This window comes from Miscanthus floridulus, chromosome 17 (genome assembly GCF_019320115.1).
Source record: "Miscanthus floridulus cultivar M001 chromosome 17, ASM1932011v1, whole genome shotgun sequence".
Classification (NCBI taxonomy): domain Eukaryota; kingdom Viridiplantae; phylum Streptophyta; class Magnoliopsida; order Poales; family Poaceae; genus Miscanthus; species Miscanthus floridulus.
In genome coordinates, this window is record NC_089596.1 from 16,674,954 (window position 1) to 16,691,139 (window position 16,186).

At 40.5% G+C, this 16,186-nt stretch overlaps 1 protein-coding gene and 1 pseudogene across 1 annotated transcript; one reads left to right on the forward strand and one right to left on the reverse strand.

Moving 5' to 3' along the window:
• Positions 1–2,404: 2,404 nt before the first annotated feature.
• On the reverse strand, positions 2,405–5,984 carry LOC136515308 (uncharacterized; annotated as a pseudogene).
• Positions 5,985–11,278: 5,294 nt separating this feature from the next.
• Positions 11,279–13,593, forward strand: LOC136515309 (uncharacterized). The gene is made up of 8 exons (XM_066508940.1): positions 11,279–11,501; positions 11,862–11,969; positions 12,051–12,295; positions 12,403–12,606; positions 12,718–12,810; positions 12,881–12,973; positions 13,052–13,393; positions 13,463–13,593. The coding sequence occupies exons 1-8, from the start codon at positions 11,279–11,281 to the stop codon at positions 13,574–13,576; spliced, it is 1,422 nt and encodes a 473-aa protein (XP_066365037.1). The 3' UTR covers positions 13,577–13,593.
• The last annotated feature ends 2,593 nt before the right edge of the window (positions 13,594–16,186 follow it).

Here is a 16,186-nt window from a genome sequence, read left to right on the forward strand (position 1 = left end):
AATGGAACATATAAAATGTGTTACAATTATATACCTTATAGTAACACAAAATAATGTTACAGTCCAAGTGTTACAAAGAAACATATGCATGTGGACCTTCCTATTCATAGGCGACACGAACATCGCACCTAGCTAGCTGTCGTCAAGGCTGTTAGGCAATCACGTCGTGGTCATCACTGAGAACCAAGTAGCAATGAGTAAGGGAGTGTTTGGCAGGGCTCCTCCTGAGAGGCTTCTTCGGAGGAGTCGGAGCCATTTTGGAGGAGCTTCTATGACCATCAGAGGATATTTTCATTAATACAGTGATAATAGTTCTCCTGTCAATAATTCGTGACAAGACAACTCGTCACAACATATTGAATAGAATACTGCCATGTATATGGTGACATGGCACATATGACATGGCAAAGGACGTGGCGGGTGACGTGGCATTTAACATTTGGCCCATATAGCATGGGTTTTTTCTTTATTATTTTCATTTACAATCTACCCAATTGGCCCAAAATTTTTTTTGCCCCGGCTACAAATTAGCAACATTATAGTCCAGTCCCATATTGTGGGCTAACCCAATTCTTCCACGTATTTCATCAGTTTTTTAATAGACCACCTAGTTCTTCCACGCGTTGCGTTCTTATTAGTCTAGATTTCAACTTTTATTTTTTATTAGTCCACGTCATAATAAACTGCAATAACCCAATAAAAATCCGTACATATAATTCAAGTTTACAGGCACATAACCACTCAAGTTACGAACACATAATGAGATAATTTATCAAGTCACAACCATGACGAGCATCCTAGTACGAGTATAATCTTTTTTTTTGAACTGAGCATTTTATTACTCATCGACTCTGGCCAAATCGCTGGTTACCACACACTCAAACTCTTGAGGTACACCATCCCAAGTGTTACTAATGCCACTGGAAAACTTACACCCAGCAGCTGCTAAGGCATGAGCCACCCTATTACAGTCATGTTTGCACACACTAAGATTACATGATCTAAGCTCTGCGCTAATAAAAAATTTCATCTCCGTGACTAGACCCCCAACTGTGGACAGCCTGTAGTTGTCGCCTGAGAGAGCATCTCTGACAAGCATGGTGTCGGTCTCCACAATGATCTCCTGCAGTCCCATGCTGATTGCCACCTGAAGTCCTGCATAACAAGCCAACAGTTCTCTACAGTTACTAATTGGCAAATGCAAGATAAAACTTAACAGCAGTGACAAACCACGTCTGCACTTAGCTCTCTGAAGTTACTATAGTAGCTGCACAACAGCAGGTGCAGGAAGCTTTAGTGAACACTCCCTTTAACATTTGGTAGCAATGGAACTGAAGAATTACTCTAGAGAGTCTATAGCTCTTATGTCAGAAATATGGTAGTTCACATTTTTCAATTATATCTTAGCTCATGTTACGAGTATCATGTTGCATAAGTCATCCATCAACAACTAAGACATGTAAGAACAGAACCATTTAAAAAAAGAAGAAAATGCACACAGTTATTTAACTAGTTGCAAAACTGTAAACAAGCACAGCTGCTAAAGTTGCTAAGCAAGCATCAACATTCCAATAGAACACCTAGTCATTCATCCTCAATCCATTACGAGCACAACTCACCTCCAACAGAAATCGACCCATTTGATAGTAGCCAAGACCTGTCCAACATCTCATTCACCTCCTGTAGCAGCATCAAGCCATGAATCAGGAACTTCATTAAAAGTTAACCCCATAAAATTTCAGGGTCAAAGACTGAATTAGTGAAAATATGCAGCGTTAAACCAATGTTTTTTGGGATCACAAGTTCAATAGAAAGATTGAATTAGTGAAAACATGCAGCATTAATCCATGTGCTTGTGCAACAGTCTATCATGTTGTCAGCCAGTCTCTATTTATGCAAAACAGTGCCACACTCTTGAAGCACAAGTCAGCCATTAATAAACTAACAAAGCAGGCATGAGTGCCATAGCAATAGAAAATACAGCAGGTACTCAGTAGTTCTTAGTACACACAACAAAGCAGCATTTCTTTTCCCCATTAAGAGAGAGTTACAGATTAGTACAAAAACAATTAACTTGTGCTGCTGGACTACGTAAAGAAAACTGAACTTAGTAATAAATCAACTTAAGAATGTGTAGAGAACTAGCATGGCCAAGTAACAATTAACTTGTGGTTTCTTTATACATTTTCGTTATCGTATCATACAGGTATAACATATATTGTTACAATCATACCATTGACCACCCCAATAAAGATCACATATATAAATTATCATTATAGTAAAAATTCATTAAATATGAGAAGAACTTGTACAATTACACAATAAAGAAAAAGGAGAAACACAAACCATTGAAGAAATGAGCTTGCACAATAAAGAGTCAGGTACTGCACCTCATGAACTATGATTAGTCATTCAATCCATTGCCACTAGCATCCGCAGCATCACTAGCATCCACCGTGGTTCCCTCAATGTCTGTTCTAGCCCATTGATGTCTTACATTTGCATTATTGAACATATCTCCAAGGTGTGTGACATGGAATGGCTCATTTTCTACATCATCTTCCCATTCATCACAACCTGTGTCATATATATCTCTTGGTTTCATCTTCATGACTACAGACCACCCAGGGTTTTCTTTGTCTTTAGCATAAAACACCTGGTCAGCTTGGTTAGGAAAAATATACGGTTCATGAACAATCTTTTCTCCTGTATGTATCAGGTGTGAGAAATTAACAAGTGTGTAGCCATACTTGTCCTTCTTTATTCCTCTTTTAGAAACAACATCAACCCATTCACATTTGAAAAGTACCACTGAAAAATTCCCAGAATAGTTTAGCTCAATAATATCAATTATCCTCCCATAGTAAGTCACATCACCTAAAACTGGCCTGCCATCACTTGCACTGGCATAACTTGATGTTTTTGCAGTTAGCACTACACCACTATTTTGTGTCACCCTATCCAACCGTTTGGGCCTAAAACGGAAACCTCGACTGTTGAAAGCACGATACCTTTTTGCAGCATCAACTGGGCCACGAGCTAGCCATCTAATGTCATCTTAACACCATGAATGCCATTTTCCCTTTCTAACTGCATTATCTGTACAATTATACAAGTTTAGTCCTGCACGTTAGTGCTACATAAGCATTTTGAGTTAAGGTACTTACATGACCTCTAAACCATTGATGGAACTTCTCATTTTGGATTTTCTCAACATCTCTATGACTGGCTCTACGTCCAGTACCTTTTCCAATGATCTCTTCAGCATGAGCTCTACAATTTACATGTAAGAAAATTTATGGGAGGCAAAAAAATTAAATTTATGTTTATAGTTTTGAGATATTACCTAAGGTATGGATCGACATCGGAACAATTGAATAGCACATATCTATGTGCTTGCACTTTAGCCAAACCTCTCAGGACATAACTACTTGGCTTCCCAAGTGGTTTCCCAGATTTAGGAAAAAGAGTTGATGCATGTCTAGTAGAGCATCCAAGTGACTCCTCATTATCATCATTCCGCGAAAGCCTATTAGATAATGTCTGAAAACCATCAAGAAATGTTGAACAAAAGTGCATAGCCTCTTTTGCCAGAACTGATTCTGCAATGCAGCCCTCTGGACGAGCTTTATTTCTCACGTTTGACTTCAAATCACCAAGGTACCTACACAAACTAGTATAAATTAATAAAAACTATAATTTAGCATGCAAAGCGAAGGTACCAAACATGGCTCTTAATTTTTTATAAGAAAAACATACCTTTCCACAAAATACATTGATCGATAACATACAGGACCACCTATTTTTGCCTCTGTTGCTAAGTGAAGAACTAGATGCACCATGATAGTGAAAAACCCAGGAGGGAATATCATCTCCATCCGACATAACGTCATTATGATTCGGTCCTCTAACTTCTCAAGTTCATTCATGTGGAGAACTTTTGCATTCAGTTCTCTAAAATATCCACACAGATCAAATAAGATAGATGTAACTTCATCTGGGAGAAGACCTCTCAGAGCAAGTGGCATAAGTTGTTGCATTAGTATGTGGCAGTCATGACTTTTGAGGCCTGAAATTTTTGCTTGACCAACATTTACACATCTAGATATGTTACTAGAATAACCATCTGGAACTTTTATGTCACGAAGGACTTTACAGAATTGTTGCTTCTCCTCTTTAGACATGTTATACAAAGTAGGAGGCAAGTAATACTTACCATTAGCCTTTTTTTGTGGATGTAGATCTGGCCTGATGTTCATTTCTTGCAAGTCTTTCCTTGCCTGTAGATTGTCCTTTGATTTGGCATCCATTTCTAAAAGTGTCCCAAATATATTTTCACACACATTCTTCTCTATATGCATAAAGTCAAGATTGTGTCGTAGCAAATTATACTTCCAGTAAGACAAACAAAACATGCCACTAACACCCTTCCATGTTTTGGACTTCTCAAAGTCTTTAATTGATTTTATCCTTTCCAAAAGAGATACTCCAGAATAAGAAATAGGTCTCAACCGATGCTCTTCGGTTCCGTCAAATGAATTGGCATCATAACGAAACTCATGGCCAGTGGGTAGAAATCGTCGGTGTCCCATGAAACATTGCTTGAGGCCATGCTTCAAGCGTATTGAACTTGTTTCATCTTCACAGGACACACAACCCAATTGTCCCATAACACTGTACTGTGCCAGTATCCCTGTCCCAGGGTAGTCACTCACAGTATGCAATATTGTAGCATAAAGTTGAAATCTCTCATCTCGAGATGCATCATATGTAGACATACCAGTGTCAAACAACTCATTTAGCTCATCATAAACTGGCTGCATAAATGTATGGAAGTCCTTTCCAGGGTAACCAGGAATTATTAGAGTGAGCATAAGAGAAGAAGCTTTCATGCATAACCATGGTGGAAGGTTGTATGGTACTAATACAACTGGCCAACAACTATGGGTAGAATTACACTTCCCATATGGGTTAAAACCATCTGTTGCTATTCCAAACCTCATGTTTCGAGAATCTGATGCAATATGAGGGTGCTGGGAATCAGTGATTTTCCAAACCTCTGAATCAGCAGGATGGCGCAAAGCACCATCCTTTGTACGCTCCTCATCATGCCATCTAGTTAACTTGGCTGTTTCCTTGTTCAAGAAAAGCCTTTTAAGTCTAGGTTTGATTGGAAAGTAACGCAATACCTTATTTGGGGTTGCCTTTCTTCTTTCCTTTTTTGTTAATGATGTTTTATCTGGCTTATTTTTCCATCTTGAAGCTCCACATTTTGAACAGAAGCCATCATATTTCTTGTCTTTCCGATAGAGCTGACAATTATTTGGGCACACATGAATCTTCTCATATCTAAGACCAAGCTTCGCAATGGTCTTCCGAGCCTCCACAAATGTTCTAGGTATATTTGAACCATTTGGGAGAGCTAGCTGTAAAATTTGAAGTAGATCATTAATTGATTTATTGCTCCACTTGTTGGTCGACTTCACATGAAACAATAGGACTAGGAAAGAAAGTTTTGATAGCTCACATCCTTCCCATAAAGGTTCATCAGCAGCCCTAAGCAAATCAAAGAAATCTTGTGTTTCCACATCTGGTCCATCTTCAGATAAACCTGATGCGTGAGGTCCATTTGTGTGATGTTCATCGTCTATATATCCAAAGGCTTCTTGGACTACTTGGCGCATATTAGTGTTTAAACTTGGATGCGGTGACTCTGAATCTTTGTTAGCAGAGATATAAGATGATGTTTCCCCATGACAGCCCCATATAGTATATCCACGCAGCATTCCATCACACACTAAGTGCTCATACACTGTTTCTTGCATTTGTAACTTCCTATTGACACATTTGACACAGGGGCATTGAATCTTTGCATCAGACTTTTTCCCACTATAGGCAAACTTAAGAAAACCCTGTACCCCAGCTATGTACTCATCACTTGGTCTTTTGGATTGCAACAACCTCTTAATAGCACTTAAGTCCATTAATTCACTGAAATCAAGAGATACTATCACTGCATCAGTTATGTGGTACTTCAATAGCTGAGACAAAATGTTGGAAATACATACAAAGCTATGAATTATATAAAGTGGACTCAAACAGTTTGTTTCATCTCAACTATTTGTTTACTGAAGGTGAACTCAATGTGTACCGAAGAATCAATGAACAACAATGTACAGAACTGCACCTTAACCTAAAAAAATATGTACAGAACAACAATCGGTGCTAATATGGATTGTACTCAATGGGCTATCTTAAAAAAGAATTCAGCATTATATAAATGCCTTTCCAAACAAAAAAAAACAATGAAGCTCATGGTCTGTTTCCACTGTTAAGCTATTTCGTTTCACTGATAAGCTGCAACATACTACATCTCCAATGAACTGAACATGAAAAAAAATCATAGATCATGTGTTGTTGCACTGATAGTAATTTTTGCCAATGCCAATTAACATATAAAAAGTAAAAACATTTTGATTTTGGCCGCCTGCTTACCTAATTGTCGAACTGCGGCGGCTGAGCTCCCCCTGCTATCAATGTTTCGTAGAAGTGCTCTGTTTTCAATGCTAGAACACGATTTGCACTAAGCCATCTCTAATCTGCAAAACAAATTGCTAATCAAATATTTGCTTATACGACATGTCAATCGAGTTTCTCCCACATGGTGGCAACTACTAATCGCAAGAAAACAAAAAAAACTTTAGTGAATCGCTGTGATGATTAGTCGACAATACCCAATTCAATCACAAGTGGGGGAAGGGTGCTAAATAGAAACTTACGGATGGAGGGAGGAAGCTAGCATTTGTGTATGATTGTACGGTGTCCCCGGTTTTTATTTGTTCTGCTACACATTCTTCAACAATTCTTGCACATGTGCCAGAAGATATGCCTGATCGTTAATGTGAAGTACGCGATGGACAGCCCCTAACGGGCGTCACCATCCCCCAACTCATCCACCATAACTGCAGTACGCGATGGGCAGCCCCTGACGGGCGGTAGTGGACCGGCCGGCGGGGGATGACGTGCCCTCAACGGGCGCTGTTCAGGGGCGGAGGCCGGCTGATGGCTGCGGAAGCAGAAGGCCGGGGTCTCGGGGAGATCACAATGGAGACGGCTACAGGAACAAGGACGCGAGCGCTACGATCTGACCCGCACGGCGCGGGGCACCGGGAGCGTGACCAGCGCAGCCCCCGCCGCCTCAGTCTCTCCGATCGGCGACGGCGAGTTCGTAGGCTGGGGGGCGAAATGAATTTGGGGGGTTGGATCGGCTTCTAGTTCTAGGTGGACGGATCACGGATAGGTGGATTGAAAACACGTCGCATCGGTTTCTTTCCTTCGTCTCGGCGATTTGCTTCATCGACAAACGGCCTGCGGCACGGTGCCCTGCGGCACGGCGCCCTGATTGCGAGCAACAGAATGAGATAGAGAGAGAGAGAGAGAGAGGGCCAGGCAGGGCATCGGTGGGCACTTGGGCGGGTGATAGATCCATCACACTTTAGGGAGCACGTACCTGCATCTTGGCCTGAACACGCCGGAGAACAATGGTGACGGTGACGAGGCCGCGGATGCCGCCGCCGTCGATGCTCACAACGTGATGAGCCTGGCCTCCTATGGTGAAGATAATGCTGCGACCAGAGACGAACCGGCCAAGGAGATTGGGTATGACCGAGAGTGGCAACTGTTAGGGCGGTAGATGGATTCGTGAGAGGGAAAATTTAGTGGGAAATATTTTCAGTCAATATTTTAGGAGGAAAGCTAAGCTTCCACGCCTCTTGATTCTGGATTTCTGGTGCTTATCCGTGCGCACGAAGTTGAAACACGTACATATAAAAAAAATAAAAAACGTACATATCAAATTAGTTTGGCCTACAAAAATATGCAAGTTAAATCCAAGAGTGTCTACACATTCTAGCACAATTTTAAGAAAAATAAATTCATTTAATAGATTCATCTGAATCAATTTTCCATTATTTTACATATCCGATTCAGTATCAGTAGTAAAAAAATTGATGGACATCCCATACAAATCCTTATATATCTAAAAACATATAGTTTTCAAATAAAATATCTAAAAAATATATACTACTAGATTTCGCTATCTAAAAGTTACTTTATGAGTAATGACTATGTATATCGGTTTTGTGATAATATTAATAATATGTACGAATTTAGTCTATTTTAAAGCAATGACTAATATTAATTTTAATATTAACATTAATACATAAATGAAATTTATTTTTATATAACTAATCACATCAATTTAATGTGGCCAATTATATTACTTTTTTCACGCAATATTGTCAAGTAAAAGAGGAGAGATTCACGGGATATTTGAGATGGGGAGGAGGAGGGAGAGGGGGAGGGGTGGCTGACCTTGGGGGCAATGTTGAGCTGGTAGACAAGGCCAACCTTCTTTGTGAGATCCTTGCCGGTGTCGGTGGCCATGTGGAGGCGCATCTGCTCTAGGAGCGTAATTGATTGGTGAAGAGACTCGGCACGGAAGGCGGCGGGATGGGTGAGGACGCCGCTCGTGGATGGGATTGGGTGCGGGGAAGCTGGAGCACCGCACGCATCACCTTCTACACATTGTTCGCGGAGATGAGCGAGTAGGGCGGCCGCGTGGAGGTTGCGGCGCCCCCGGCAATGTCGGTTCCGGCGTTGGGGTCCCCCTCCACCTCCGCCACCGCGGTGGCGCCCTCTGAGGCCGCGACCCTGCCATCTGCAGCGGTGGCGCACCGCGCGCGGAACGATGCCCGAGCCACGAATCGGGTGGGGAGGAAGGGCACGGAGTGGGCGTTGGAGCGGAAGGATCAACGGAAGAACGCGAAGCGCGGGGTGGGGCGTTGCATCGGCGGAAGGCGTGGGGCGGTGGGAGGCAGACCGATGGAGCTGAGGGATGGCTCGGAGGGGCGGACGGAAATCGGACAGAGCGAGGGCCATGGAGCGAGCAGCTTTGGTGTAGCACCCGGGATGCATGGGAGCAAGCGGCTTTGATTAATTATATAAAAATAAATTTCATTTATGTATTAATGTTAATATTAAAATTAATATTAGTCATTGCTTTAAAATAGACTAAATTGGTACCTATTATTAATATTATCACAAAACCGATATACGTAGTCATTACTCATAAAGTAATTTTTAGATAGCGAAATCTAGTAGTATATATTTTTTAGATATTTTATTTGAAAACTATATGTTTTTTAGATATATAAGGATTTGTATGGGATGTCCATCAATTTTTTTACTACTGATACTGAATCGGATATGTAAAATAATGGAAAATTGATTCAGATGAATCTATTAAATGAATTTATTTTTCTTAAAATTGTGCTAGAATGTGTAGACACTCTTGGATTTAACTTGCATATTTTCGTAGGCCAAACTAATTTGATCTGTACGTTTTTTAATTTTTTTATATGTACGTGTTTCAACTTCGTGCGCATGGATAAACACCAGAAGTCCAGAATCAAGAGGCGTGGAAGCTTAGCTTTCCTCCTAAAATATTGACTGAAAATATTTCCCACTACATTTTCCCTCTCACGAATCCATCTACCGCCCTAACAGTTGCCACTCTCGGTCATATCCAATCTCCTTGGCCGGTTCGTCTCTGGTCGCAGCATTATCTTCACCATAGGAGGCCAGGCTCATCACATTGTGAGCATCGACGGCGGCGGCATCCGCGGCCTCGTCCCTGTCACCATTGTTCTCCGGCTTGTTCAGGCCAAGATGCAGGTACGTGCTCCCTAAAGTGTGATGGATCTGTCACCCGCCCAATTGCCCACCGATGCCCTGCCCTGGCCCTCTCTCTCTCTATATATATCTCGTTCTGTTGCTCGCAATCAGGGCGCCATGCCGCAGGCCGTTTGTCGATGAAGCAAATCACCGAGACGAAGGAAAGAAACCGATGCGACGCGTTTTCAATCCACCTGTCCGTGATCCGTCCACCTAGAACTAGAAGCCGATCCAACCCCCCAAATTCATTTCGCTCCCCAGCCTACGAACTTGCCATCACCGATCGGAGAGACCGAGGCGGCGGGGGCTGCGCTGGTCACGCTCCCGGTGCCCCACGCCGTACGGGGTCAGATCATAGCGCTCACATCCTTGTTCCTGCAGCCGTCTCCATTGTGATCTCCCCGAGACCCCGGCCTTCTGCTTCCGCAGCCATCAGCCGGCCTCCGCCCCTAAACAGCGCCCGTTGAGGGCACATCATCCCCTGCCGGCCGGTCCACTACCGCCCATCAGGGGCTGCCCATCGCGTAATGCAGTTATGGTGGATGAGTTGGGGGATGGTGACGCCCGTTAGGGGCTGCCCATCGCGTACTTCACATTAACGATCAGGCATATCTTCTGGCACATGTGCAAGAATTGTTGAAGAATGTGTAGCAGAACAAATAAAAAACCAGGGACACCGTACAATCATACACAATGCTAGCTTCCTCCCTCCATTCGTAAGTTTCTATTTAGCATCCTTCCCCCACTTGTGATTGAATTGGGTATTGTCGACTAATCATCACAGCGATTCACTAAAGTTTTTTTGTTTTCTTGCGATTAGTAGTTGCCAGTTTGCCACCATGTGGGAGAAACTCGATTGACATGTCGTATAAGCAAATATTTGATTAGCAATTTGTTTTGCATATTAGAGATGGCTTAGTGCAAATCGTGTTCTAGCATTGAAAATAGAGCACTTCTACGAAACATTGATAGCAGGAGGAGCTCAGCCGCTGCAGTTCGACAATTAGGTAAGCAAGCAGGTAGCGGTGCGTCGGCAACTTATGCAGTTGCAACTTTCATTGGCTCGCACAGGCAAACGCAAAGTAGATAGCATTTGGTTACTCAGGTTACAGACGCTCCGAGCAGCAGTTCAGTATGTGAGACTCTAACTTGGTCTGCGTGCATATGGCATTATGGCTTAGTGTAATACTTGGACGAGGATACTTTACACAAGAAATACTTACTGCTCGATTGCTTCACTAGTGTGGCTGATTAGTTGAAATACTTAGATGTGAATTATCCTATTCTTTATTCTTATTTATCCTATTTAATGTAAAGAACCTTTTGGACTATTTTTGTTCGTATATATGTGTCATGCTCTAGACCATCCTATCTGAACCATAGCACTTTACTTGTTCTCGAGCTCCAAGTTCAAATAACATTACAAATATGCACTTTAGTCAAATTGTTACTATTCGGTTATACTTGATTCTTATTTGTGAATTATCCTATGCTTTATTCTTATTTTCCTATTGGTGCTATATTTTATTTAGATTGTGCTACCATGGCGGTGGATAATTGGACCATAAATCTGGAATGCGATGGGAAAGCTGAAGGACATAAACATGTGCAAATGGAAATGGATAGAGATGAGATATGCTTTTTCAACTTGATTGATCTGATCGAGGGTTCTGGGTACACATCAGTTGACTATTTATACTACAAGAAAAAAGATAGCTTGGTTGTAATACAACAAGATTCTGATGTGATGGAAATGCTCAACGAGTGTGAGAGCGAAAAGACGGTTAATTTGTTTGTGACAAGGCAAAGACTGGCCACTTTAGCGCCTACCAAGTCCAACAAAGAACCATCCAAATCTAAACGAAAAAAATAAAGGTATTAGAATGAACATATAATTTACTTTTCTATGTATATTTGATTATTCAAGGACAACTATTCCAAGTCATGTTAGTTATCAATGATTTATTTTCATCCAAGATTAGCATATCCAACCCCACCGTGGTATGTGACTTAATAAATACAATCTTGATAGTCTAATACAAATATCTAGTTGTTTAATAAAAAGATTACATATTATTTATTATATTTACTATAAACACGTGTTCATGTCCCCAACATTTGTTTAGCAGGAAGAGGAGGTACAAAGAAAAAGAAAGGATTAAATGTAATGCATACTGAAGCACTATATGCTAACGAGGTTGAGCAGCATGATGATGAGAACCAGAACACATCAGGTACAAATGTAGTTAGATCAATCTCATTCATATGGACTGCATCTTAACCAATTACTATCACTATCATTATGTTTTTAATAGGTGATGGCGATGAAGTACCTCGTAAACGAAAGGGGACCGTTTTAACACATGTTTGGGATCTATTTGGAGGAGATCGGATAGTAGTAAGATGTAATATGCTTGGACAACCCATTGGAAAAGAAGGTGGCCTTTTAGGACAATTTTTGGGCACCATAGCAAGAAATGGTGGTTATTGTCCTGTTGGTGCCAAAGATTGGAGAGAAGTTAAGAAAAACAATGCAGAAACCATAATTCAATTCATCCAGGTTAGCTAAATTTACAAGACATAATGTTTTTTATAAGATTAAGTATATATATGCTTGTTATCATGTCATGAAGTCAAATTCATTCATTAGTGACTTTCTTATTTTAGACAAAGTTCTTATATCCTCATTCATGTGAGAAATGGATATTGAAATCAATTGGAAGAGATTGGAGGAAATACAAGGCAACATTAAAAAAGTCACTATTTAATCCAAAGAAGAAAAAGTCTGTTTTGAACAAGCGTTGTCCAGATGATATCGATGAAGATCAATGGAAGGCCCTAGTAAAATATTGGAAGTCCAGCGAAGGACAAGTAAGGCACCATTATTGACGCTATTTGGCTTTTTTACTATCACCACCTATACCATTATTGATTTTTATATGTATAATGGTTCATTATCTATTAATTTACCTTTTCTTGTAGACCCTAAGTGAGAAGAACAAAATAAGTTGTGAAATGAAGAAGACAACACATATAGCCGGTACAAAGAGTTATGCTCGTTGGTCTGAGGACATGGTGAGTCATCTTCTGTTTAAAAAAATTATATATGATTCTTCTTACTTTTCTTTTACTGCTATTTTTTCAGAGGCAAACTGATCCTGAAAAAAAACAGCCACATAGAGCAAAGGTTTACCTCGCAACTCACAGGAAAAGGGGAAAAGGGATAAATGAACCAGTGGTATGCTACATGCACATGAGAATTTTTGCAAATATAAAATTATTTCTGTTTTCTAATGTGCGGATTTCTTGCTTGTAGATTGAACTGGAAAATCTCCTAGACACACAACCAGAGTTAGCACAAAATAGTGAGGGAGGAGTTGCATGGGAAGGTGATGCATTACATCGGGTGTTGGAAGAAGAGAAAGCTGGACAAGTGCACGGCATGGGATTGCTTCCAGTTCCTAAACAAGTTTATGGTCGAAGAACACACCATTTTAAGGACATTAATATAGTTTCACTAGATGGCTCATCATCTGATGTAGAGACTCACATGTTGGAGGAAATAAGGCAACTCAAAGAGCATTCTAGAATGCAAGACAAAGTTATTGAAGAACTAAAAAACAATCAAAGGCACCATGAGAACCAAGAAGCAACAATGGTAACAATGTACATTTTAATTTATAACTTCATATTGAAATGTGTTACTCAAACTTTATTTCTTTTCTAGGGAAATTGTGCTAGGAGTGATCATAACAATTCTCAGAATCAAGCGGTGCTTTCTAAAAGAAAGGTATTTGCTCTATTTTCCATGTTTTCACCTAATTTAGTCTTTTGGCTTTAATATTGTTTCAATTTTTTAGAGAGTTCACTGTGTTGCACCCAACCAGAATGATGGATTCCTTGAACACAGGGATGAATTGGTAAAGTCACTTTCTTATGAATTTAATACTATTTTATTCACAAAGGATTTTTTTTATATCAACTCATGCTACTGTCTTTTTTCTCTTTACTAGAATAAAGAAACATGTGAGTCTGAATATAGTGATGATGACAGTCTACTTTTATCCACCACAACTAAAACAACAAAGAAACAAAAGGTATCTATGAACCACACTTTGCTGTATTTATAGAGGAATTTTTGTCTTAATATTTCATACTTCATTTTATATGTGTAAGGGTCATCATGGAGGGCCTGGAGAGACTATGACCATTGCACACCAAGAGGTGGCTCATGACAAGGTTACATGCAACAAGCGTCAAGCACCTAAACAACTTACTGTAATGAAGGTAGATGAACATAATACACTTGTTCTAATTGCATGATCTTGATGTACAACAAAGGTTGTTGGTCACTAAGAGATTATGTCAAATTAATGTAGGTTGGGTCCATGGTGCTACTAATGACTTCAAAATATCCTAATAAGGCTAATGTGGCCTATGCAACTCTCTTGAGCACTGATCCAGAAGCTATTGTTGGTGGAGTTAAGACAGGAAGTCAATTCTACAAAGTGCGTATCGATCATGCTATAGCAAAAGATGAGCCATTAGTGAGGCCTAGGCCTGGGTGCAACAATATTGGTGATGCTCAAGCCAAAGGAGTCTCAATTGCTTGGCCTTCGATGTTTGTATGTTCAAACTAGCTTTCTTAACTTACATCATTGTACATATGTGGCCTAATTTGTAATCTTACAACTTACATTTTCTTTGCAGGTTCAAATGATTAATGGTTGAATTCCTACATCGATGTGTACAAAGAATAATGGAAGAAGAAGCAATGGACTTTATGAATCCTAGCTAGTTCTTGAATTTTTCTTTCTAGTATGGACTATGTTTGTTTGCTCTCTAGAGCCATATCGTTATGTACAAATACTATGATTTAATCTGAACAAGCACTGTGTTTGAAATCATCCTACTATATGTGGATCTTGTTATGATTATTGAAATTTGTGGTTTATGTGATTTTGCAATGTGTCATGTTTGTGTGATTCTATAATAATCTGTGTGCCACATATATAGGTGAAACAAATATTTGTTTCCTAATCTGAAAATGTTACAATAGATATAAACAAGTGTTACGAACCATGTGTTCCTTTGTTCCATACTGTGCTCTACCATAATGTAGAAGTGTTACTAGAACTAAAAAAAGTGTTACATCAGACAATCACTATAACACTAGGCAAATGTTCCCATAGATAAATAAATGTGTTACAAACTATGTATTCCACCATAATGTGAAGTGTCACTAGAGAAAAAAAAGTGATACAACAAAAATCATTGTAACACTAGACAAATGTTCCTATAGACAAGTAGATGTGTTACAATAAACCAGTCTATAGTAACATGGCCAATTGGAATACAACAAAAAATGTGTTACTAAGAGAGCTAGTAACACTTTTTCCAACCTACAGTAACACAAGTTGGTGTTACTGTATCCCTGTGCTGTTGTAGTGTATCGCTGTGGCGGAGAATGACACACCGATCTGGCTTCAGATCGAAAGATCGAACCCTGCAATCTTAGCACCACAGCTCCTCTAGTTATCAACCAAGTCACGGACCAGGTTGACCTCGCCAAGAAGGCTAATCCCTGCCTGTGCAACGAAGAACACAAGCAAGAACAAGAAAGAATGCAACCAAATTGCAGATGAATGATTAAACTCACGAAGTTGGGGTCTCACAAACCGATGAACGGCGAAACTGTTCTTGACAGATTAATCTAAGCAAAACCCAAAACCTAATGACAGCGGTGGCATATGATTATAAAGGTCTTAGGGTCATCGCCTACCCTGGATGCGCCCCCTAATGGGCCCAAACACGATACACGGTCCAACGGACCAAAAGAAGGTGTCGCAACACCCTGACAGACTCTAGACACTTACTTGTTTTGACGATTCCCATTGATTCCGAAGAGCTTTTGACGTGAAACCACTTGGATTGGCTTCCTTATCAAATTATCTTTGCATCCATATGTGGATCATCGAAAATGGAGTCCGGATACGTCCTGGGTGACTAGTTTAAGGAAGACTGGTCCTGGAGGCCGAGACAGACTCGAATTCTTGTTGGACTGGGCCTCCGGCTTGTGTTGGACATCCTTGCTGGTCATCATCACCTCCTACACATCCTCTTAGTCCCTCTTGACCCTCTCCAATGTTCCTAAGCAAGATAACATCATTAGGTAGTAGTCTATTCTCAAAAGTATGAAAATGATCGCTTAAGAACGAGCTCACCTCTAAATTGAGTTGACGCATTCGAGCCCGGGTCATTGGACCTTGCATGACGGTTGGAGGATCAGCTGGTACATCTGAAGGAGTGATGTCCTCATCATCCTCCCCCTCTTAAATTGGAGTCGTCCTTGACTCAAGCTCATCTTCTTCTCCCAAATAAGGTTTCAAATCTGCAATGTTAAATGTGGGACTAACCCCGAACTCGGGTGGCAACTCAAGTTTGTATGCAT